Here is a 9,274-nt window from a genome sequence, read left to right as displayed (position 1 = left end):
AATGAAATTAATTTGAATAAGCTTTTATGCCACTCATGTCATTGATAAATTGGAAAAAATGGAAACCCTGTTTCACAACTATATGTGAAAATATCCTTTTATTTCAGAATGTATAATTTAAAAATTGTTTACTACACAAATATAAATTTGTTGTTTTGTTTATTTATTTACTTTAAATATATTTTGTTGACTAAACAAATATTATATATATTCAAAATAAATATTAAATTGTACATTTTACACTCTTTTAACTATTTACTCCTGAATCGAGTTAAACTTAAATTAGCCACTATAAAACCAAGAAAGCTAGATTATAAAACTTTAGAAAATAGAAAATTGCGGTTGAAAAGGTGCGAACATCAAATAAAACGTTGTAAGAACAGTTCAAATAACCAAAGCCACTTACAACAACAGTGCAAACAATCCGAAGTGTACTTTTCATCTCGGTAATCCGACTGCTTGCCCATAAAAATCGCGGTGTTTGTCAAACAGCGATATTAAAACGAGTGTTGAAAAATTTCGCGTAACGTTTCCGCCTCCCACGAGATTCGATATATTTTGACCGTTTCCAGTTTCAATTTATTCAGTCGAGGAACCCACTTCCTTTCACATAGCCCAACATTCGATGTAAATAAATTGAAATTATTGCTGCCACGTTTGTTTGTAAGTTTGTTTGAGGGGTTTCGATATTTTGTCGTTCTCGTACATTATTTTGTTTTTTGCAGACTGCGCCATACAAATATTCAGTGGTTTTTTTTACATCTCATTTTTATTCATGCGGAATGAAATTGAAATGAAATTCCGAATTCAGGATCAAATTTAAAGCTGCCCTCTCCTCGAAATTGGGCCATTTTTAATGTTATTAAACATGTTTGTTTGTTACTGTTTCAGATTTGGCATGATGGATAGCCTTAAATTTTGGGTAAGTGACAGTTTGTTTCTCTGTAACAAATCCGCCTTAAAGGTTTAGATATCAATTTTATTTATTTCTCTTGTTGAGCAAACGATGGGAGTGTGTGTTTTTTTGTTGTTAACTGCAACGAATGGGTTTAAAATGGACTGGAACTAACACATAAAATTGTATTGTAACGTAATAGTCATAAAGTTGTTATTGGCGACATGTGGTACGTTTAAAAAGTGGTTATAAAAGGAGTTACAAATAAAAGGGTTCAGCTAAATTCTCTTGCTTTATGAACTTTTATAACTTTTTACATTGTATACCATAAAATGTCTAAGCCTACAGTAAAAAGCTAAAAAATTATATTTTAATACTTGTTATACTTTTTTGGAATGTCAGGTTTTTGTGCCACTGAAATTAAATAACCGTAATGAAAGTAAATTAATTTTTTATTTTAATCTTACCTTTCGACTTTGACATGAAAACGGACTGCAACTTAATAAAAGGCAGTTCGAAAAACAAGGCGAAAATGAAACCGAACAAGATCATAAGCACCAAATCGGAAAACGACTGATACATCTAAAATAATACAAATTCGATTAATACTTTCTCCCCTTCACCCCCTAAAAATTTAATTGAAACCGGAAAAAAACAATGATGTTCAGGCAAGAATTAAAATTGTCCAATATCCTGTAATCACACACACACAAGCGAATTAAACGTTCCGAAGCAGTTTGTGTGTAAAATCCGCGTGCAAACCGTGTAATTGAATTCCGATTTTTTTTTTTGCAGAAGAAAAATCTTTTAATGTTCGAGTTTAATTGGACGTTGCTTTTCTTTTATCTCGGTTTCGGTGTTTCGTTTCAGGAATCGGTTTTTTAATTGACTTACTCCAACCAACTTGTGTTTTATGTTGATTGAAAGGACGCTTAATTGAATTTTGATCGGCTGAATATGGAAGAGTGTCCTTACCATTTGAAAGTTGGTGAAATAATAAGGATGTCTTTGTGCAGATCCTAGTAACATTTGTATGGTTAGATGGAACAGGAAAATACCGTAGCTGGTCCTACTTAAAATTTTAAAGGCGTTTGCTGCTAATATTGTGTTAACTGGTCCTAAAAGAAATCAATTGACACAAAATTTGTACAAGAAAACTCAATAAAGTGAATAGAAATTTAATATAAACATAAAAACACTGAAAGAGAAGTGATATTCTATTTTTAAAACTTGAACAAACCTCCGTAACCGTTGACACAAGCCCAAATGAGCCAACCAACACCAAAGCACCAAGCAGATCTGGAACACGACAAGAAAATTGACGATTCGAATCGATTGTAGGGATGAGCTTCGTCCTGAAACACATGCGAGCCAACAACCGGAACAATTAACATAACTGAACAGAGAAACCAGCCAATAACCACGGTCGGTTTCGACATGAAAACTCTTTCATTTTTAGTCAAATGCAGGATGTAACCGAATCCCAGTCCGAGTATATATGTTGTTCCTCTTGTATGGGGTGTTATGTAGTGATTTTGGAAGTATTCAGTTTTGAGGAGGGTGGCGCTGAAATATAAATAATTGGTTACACAATCAAAGATAATATAAGGTATATACGTTAAAGGCATTCCTCCAATGAACTGTCTTTTCCACGCGACATAAAAGCTGGAAGCGATCGACGCCAGATAGAACAGGATAAAGTTGAGGTAACCAAAAGTCGGCCACTTCCACAATGGATAAACTATCAAAGGCGACAAATAAAACATAACCATATCCACGGTCAAATACCAAGTCTGAACGATACACTGCAAAACGAGAAAACCGCACAAGTTTATTAAATCGACTTTTGCAACTGAGTTAGAAATGATAAGGGGGAGCGCAATTAATTTCAGATGAGATATTCCACTGATCCAATATGTTGCGGAGGGCGGAAAAAGAAACCCCAGTTCAGATAAATCAGGATAACGCTGTATAAATCGGGGCCGCATCCTTCGGGAACTCCTGACCTAAACACCCGGCCAATCGATTATCTATCCTTTCTTATCAAATTGGAAGATTTATTACTCTCAACTATAGAAGGATGAGACGTTTTAATTATTAATAATTACCATTTCTTTGGGGTTGACGTAGCTCTGAAGGTGCAACAAGGAGCCCCACCAACTCAGGTGACAGTTGATTGATTGACTCTTCAATCCGTCGTACCACAAGGGACCGGCGCCCAAAAATTGTAAATAATAAGCGTGCCATATTACGGCCATCGCCACAGGAAGCGTTATCCTGACGTATCTGTAAATGTAAAAGAATAATAGGTTGAACTTTCTGTATTTGTCCATGTAGTCGAAGAACGTGTAGGTGACCAACAGGCCGCTGATCATCAAAAACGTATCGACGCAGACTGTTCCTCCGATTATAATCGTACTCGGATACTCCATAATCCACTGCAACACAAATTACATTACAAATAAACTCAGTTTCCAAGATATGTGATTTGGGATGAGAAGATGGTATTGAACGAATTGCGTGGCCACCATTTTTTCTGGATATAAAAAACCAACTGAGCATGTATGAAATTATTTAACCAGATTAATTCGACGGTGTTTAAATCTTTCTTACTATGAGCTGCAATTGAAATATGGAATAATACCCTTCAAAATTTTATGTTTTGTAAATGTTTTATTACAAAGCTGAGGAGGAAATAGGTGCTAAAGTAAGTTGGTAACTTATATTGCTGCAGAACTTTTCAAACCGGATGTAGCTTAGGTCTATTCTAGTAATGGTGTTGCTTTTTAATGATACACAAAAGTAATTCAAACCTCAATAAGATAAAATGAGTTGACGGACGGATAAATCATGGAAGCCATGAATCGATGTCCGATGACCACGTAGCAGACGCTCAAGAATCTGATGCCGTGCAAACAGTCCAACTCCCCGGATTGTGATCTGGTGTTCAGCATTCGCTTGAAATTTGCCCGACCTGAGAACGTGCTGATCATCCAGTTCGAACGGACTGAAAGAAAATAATACTCACTTAGACATGATAGCACATGGACTTGTCGAATTAATAGAGTAACAAATGTTCTATGAATTCAAAGGTTTGTTTCTCTTTTGTTTCAACTAATTGTGAAGTTTAGTGGAAAAAGTCCAGTAAACCGGCGATTAAACCTGTCACACATTATTAATCTAACGTAATACAATAATTTGGGATGTTTGTGTGTTGGTGCAAAATTCCGCCCGGAGTTAAAGTTTGGCAACAAAGGGGACTCTAACGGGTTAAATTCGGGACATCCAATTATAATATAGAGTGTTTTATCAAATATTAAAAAAGGATTTCCCTCAAAATTATGTAAAAAATGTTGATTTTAAAGCTAAATATTTAAACAATTTTTACAGGCATATAAAAAATTTTATTTAATTTTTCCAGCCAGAACAACTGATTTAACATCAGAACATTAATAACATTTTTATAGCTACAAATAAAAAATAATGGTGCAGTTAATTTTTATAATAATTACTTACTATTTTCCGAGGCAAAAAAATCAATAAGGGTTGTCAAAACCACCGTTAACATTATCGCAATTGGAATGAATCTGTAACCACAAAAAATTGTCACCGTAAACAATTATTTAATAGCGTAAACAAATACATAAATTATATAGCTGAATATTAAACAATAACTCATTTAATGCATATGTAAACACAAACCAGATAATTTGTTGATGCAACAAAACGCATTGATAAAATTAAATAAATGACTTGTGACGTAAATTTGAAAATTCAATCAATAAACCAACAATTTCATTACGACGCGTATCATTTAAATAATTTATTGAATAAACCAGGAAATTCGTTATTGACTGAAGCATGCAAGTGTCAAACTGTTTATCCATTCAATAATACACCATGTTTGTATGGTAATTCTACTCAGCACCCAATTTTATAATATCTACGGTTTACATCGACGCAATTTTCTCATAATGATTTCCAGTTTTCAGTTAAATTTTTCATAACAGGGATATTTTGTGAAGTGCATTAAAGCAGGCGGATCCGGAGAAGTTTTGGCTATAACGAAATTTGAGTGGAATGTCATAAAAATGAATATTACACGAAAAATTCTTTAGTAGTAAATGCAGTTTACTGTCGCGAGTTATGACCGAGTTTAAAAAGTATTAAAAACCCAACTTTTATTGAACCATGATAATTAATTACGACAGTATTAATTACTTCAAATGTGATAATAACAGATAGTATAAAATTAATTTTTATAAACTTATTCAAACAATAATTAATTGAATACCTTCAAAAAAATTTCATTATAATAATGTGGAAATTTTGTAAATTACATATTAGTTTTATTGTTAAAGGAAACTTGTTGAAAAATTTAATAAAACTTCTCTATTGATTTTATTTTATCATTGTGAAGGATAACAAAGTATAATTTTATTAAAACGTTATTTTCACTGCGGGTATATTTGTTTAAATACAGTTTCTGCGCCATTAACTCGTGAATGGTATGACCGTTTCCTTTGTTAAAAGCTCCGCATAGCGTTTCCTTTAAGGGTCCTTCCATTTACTCACCGAATTATTTCCTATTTATTCGAGAAACCAAACAACCTTCGCATTAAACGTGGCACAAATAAAATAAAAATAATGTCGATACAATAATCCGGGCCCCTCTTCTAATTCTACTAACACCCTTTTATAACCCAAAATGGGATTTACTCCCTCACGACGACTCTTTCAAGACGCTTCTTTCACTGCAGATTTGTATTAAATATTTAATATACAATTAAACGTGTTTTTTTTTCCTAAAAAAACGTAATAAAATGAAGAAACTTTATTTAAGTATAGGTGTAGATAAAATTCGGTCCATAAAACGGTAAAAAAAGTTCGAAATAAAGGCCCCAAAAAGAGTACATTCGTTCGTTTACTTTGTTGCGGGTCGCGTCGCTCAAAGATTAAACAGGCCCCGGGAAAAAAAACCGAAACGCTTCCTCATAAAAGTGAAAAAGAAAAACTTTAATAAAGTTAAGTCGACGTCGGGGCGGTTTTATCTAATGCGAGTTACACATTTACGGAGCTGCGTGAAAAACATACACTCTCCTCTAACCTGAAACGGTTTCGTGTCGGGAAAACGTAATGGTTTTGTCGGCCGAAACTGGGATTTGATTAAAAAAATAAATGTGTAGATGTTTACCTTGGATTTTAATTGGCAAATGAAATAAATCACTCTTTCCAAGTTTATTCATGTCTTTTTGAATTTGGTTCCGAATAAAAAGTACTTTCTAAAGATTTATTGCCACAGAAATTTAAAATTAGACTTTTTGTGACATATTTCATAAAGGCCAGAACGTATAAAATACCTCATTCAAATATATTACGTTTAGTGCCCCCAGTGAACAATATTCTTAATACTAAGAATTTATTCTTAATAGGAATTATGTTATTTTATACTTTATACTGAATGTAAAGAAAGGAACTCGCGAGGAAATAACAATTAACATGATAAATCTAAATATTGCTGACGTCAATTAAAAGCTTAAGATACAAAAATGGATGCAATGTTAATAGCTAATATAAATGGTTTGTCGTCCTCCAAATAAAAGTTTGGACCCGAGACACAATACAAAAACTTTGAAACACGGTGGAAGAACCATTTGGACATTATATATGGATTTTTATGTATGATAATGATCCTAAGTGTATCAAATTTAGATGAATTGTGAGTATTAATTGAAAAGTCATGGAATTTACATGTTACCTGTTACATTGTAACTAGTTCATATGGCATTTTTTAAATATCTATGAGCTACTTTTTTTGTTTAAAATTTAAATGAAATAGAAATTTATTTTAGGTACAAAATAAACAGTGGTATAAAGAATTCTTTTAAATAAAATATAAAATAATTTGATTGCATTTAATTAGAGCTGTGCATTTCCTAATTAACATTAATTAGTAGAAATTGCCTGATGCCCTTTTAATTAATTTTGGTTTTTAATGAATAAATGAAATAACATTAATTGTAATTCATCATTACGATATATTGGGACTTGTATCATCTATCATTTTTTAAACTCCACATTTCTATTATTTTCAAACTTACACTTTTCCACTCGCTTGAACACAAAAATATCTCTGATTTTTAATTGATAAAAGAAATAAATTGTCTGAAAATATTGATGTCAAAGTTTTTTATTTTAAATTCTCTAAAAGAATGTATTCAAGTTACGATAGATTGGAATTTGTATCTTTTTTCAAATAATTTACACCCTCCCTCTTATTTGAAAACAATAATACTTCGGTTTCTAATTGATCAAAGGAATAAATTGTTCATAAAAATCATAATTGTCAAAGTCTTAGAATCAGATTTTGAATACAAAGTTACGACAATGAAATATTTTAACAGTGCTTCTAATTCATTATTACGATAAATTGAGACAGATGAAAAATCATATAAATTGTTCAAAAAATTATCTTCTTCAAATTTTTTTTGAGTCAGGTTTACTAAGTAATAATAATCCCTTATTAATTACTTCCTTTTTTTAATTAAAGTCATAATTCTGTTAATTTAATGTTCAATTGTTTTCAAGTAAATTTATCTTTTCCTCTTGTTTGAAAACAAAATTACTTTGATTTTCAATTCATAAAAGAAATAAATTATTCACAAATATTATAATTTCTTACCTACGTAATAATTTGAATACAAATTAACGATTGTGAAATATTTGGACAGTAATTTTATAATTTGTAATTACGATAAATTGAAAAATGGACTAAATTCTGTAAAAAAATATACGCGTCTTTTTGAATCAGGTTTTAAATACTCATTTTGTCTCATTTTTTAATTAAGTAGCGTTTCGTTTAGCTTAATACCTGTTCTTTCAAAAGCGAAATTTCATTGTTCTTTCCTCTCTAAATAAAAAAAAACAGTCAAATTCTTGCGTAATTAAATCATATTATAGCAAGTTCTAGTCTATCAAATTGTTCAAGTAACTATAGTGTTATGGTGATATTAAAATGAATATGAATGGATCGTAAGTTAAGTTTTGCAGGATATGATATTCAGACTCGTGACCCAGTTCCACTAAATTTGCATAAAAGTCCCAAGCCAAGTTTTAGGTAAATTTTACATTTTGCGTCTTATTGCATAAAACTCCCATCAAATCGAATTGGAATGCATTAAGTAAATCAATCTTTTCTTAACAACAAAATCGACACTTACATAATAATGTATTCATAGTTTTTGATGTGTAGCTTGTCGGTAGCTGAAGTACAGTATTCCTCCTCTAATGACACTTTAACAGCGATTCCTTGAGTTAATTCCGTAATTGTTTTGTTGTAGTAGGGCAAAATGTCTTTAGCCATGCAAGAATCTGGCACGCAAACGGTAAACATCAACTGACTGTTTTCAATCACACTCTCTTTGATTTTATCAAATCTCTAAAATATTACCATTACACAATATAGTAAAATAAACTGGTGATTTACTCGTTCTGAAACGTTGTTAAATCCCGAGATGATCCTCATGAGTTTCTCATCAGGCTTGACTCTGAAGGTGCAGGATTTCCCTCTGATCGGCCCGAATTCCGATTCGTAATAAATTTTTAGGCACTGATCAAAACCACCGAACTCCACCAGATTGCCGTACAAAATCCCCGATTGCAGCTTCGACGACGAATCGAACACTAGAAATCAATTTTTTGTGAATTACCTAATTGATGAAAAACTTACTTTTTAATGCCCAGGGTTCGAACGCCCTCAACCCAATTTTGTACTCGCGGTAGTGGTCGTTGCACAATTCGTTTTCGACGTCGCTCAGCACATAAGTGGAAACGACTTGATTCATTAACAGCCCCTGTTTCATTGTCAACTTAACGGGTTGCCGTGGATTATCCGCATTTTTCTCCGGCTTATCCGTCTCGTCCTCCCCTTTCGACAAATTGTCGCTGAAACTGCTCAAGATGTTGTACACCATGATGCAAGTGAAAAACAACGCTATCGGTCTCGACATTTTCATCTGGTACGTTTGATGTCTGCGTTTGTTGCTTATGTATGGGAAAGTTTTGTTTCGCTCAAGTTTCGTTGAGCTGTGTTCGTTGGCACGATGTAATTAAAGTTTTTTTTTCCTGCTGCGGTATACGCTGCTCTTCCACTTGACTAAGGGCTTTTGTTTCTTTTCGCAAGTTTTGTAATTAATGTTTTATTGAAATAATTGGTTTATTCTTCATCAAAGGGCGTTTTTGTTTAAAATTAGTTGAGCAAAGTTTCCAACAATTATATTTAATTTTTGTCAGTTATTTTATTTTTAAACGCAACAAGTTATGAATAAATAATTGTTTGTTCATTTTATCTGTGTGCATAAACGGTACAAACATCAAAAG

At 32.3% G+C, this 9,274-nt stretch overlaps 1 protein-coding gene across 1 annotated transcript; it reads right to left on the bottom strand.

Annotated features, from left to right (window-relative positions):
* Positions 1-1,174: 1,174 nt before the first annotated feature.
* LOC109597245 (nose resistant to fluoxetine protein 6-like) lies at positions 1,175-8,876 on the bottom strand. The gene is made up of 11 exons (XM_049969744.1): positions 8,625-8,876; positions 8,382-8,578; positions 8,116-8,333; positions 4,412-4,482; positions 3,709-3,902; positions 3,004-3,333; positions 2,513-2,700; positions 2,136-2,461; positions 1,871-2,013; positions 1,363-1,477; positions 1,175-1,309 (listed from the first exon to the last, which is right to left on the bottom strand). The coding sequence occupies exons 1-11, from the start codon at positions 8,866-8,868 to the stop codon at positions 1,266-1,268; spliced, it is 2,070 nt and encodes a 689-aa protein (XP_049825701.1). The 5' UTR covers positions 8,869-8,876; the 3' UTR covers positions 1,175-1,265.
* Positions 8,877-9,274: the final 398 nt, after the last annotated feature.

The sequence above is a fragment of the Aethina tumida genome, chromosome 7 (genome assembly GCF_024364675.1).
Source record: "Aethina tumida isolate Nest 87 chromosome 7, icAetTumi1.1, whole genome shotgun sequence".
NCBI lineage: Eukaryota > Metazoa > Arthropoda > Insecta > Coleoptera > Nitidulidae > Aethina > Aethina tumida.
The sequence above is the reverse complement of the archived record's forward strand: the minus strand, read 5'-3'. Positions and strand labels throughout refer to the sequence as shown.

Excerpts from the sequence above, each read along its gene's own strand:
- LOC109597245 (XM_049969744.1), bottom strand. The coding sequence starts at position 8,868 with ATGGTGTACAACATCTTGAGCAGTTTCAGCGACAATTTGTCGAAAGGG. Across the intron at positions 2,014-2,135 it reads TTGTGTCAACGGTTACGGAG|GACCAGTTAACACAATATTA; the intron begins GTTTGTTCAAGT and ends GATTTCTTTTAG. Across the intron at positions 1,310-1,362 it reads TTTCATGTCAAAGTCGAAAG|TGGCACAAAAACCTGACATT; the intron begins GTAAGATTAAAA and ends ATTTAATTTCAG.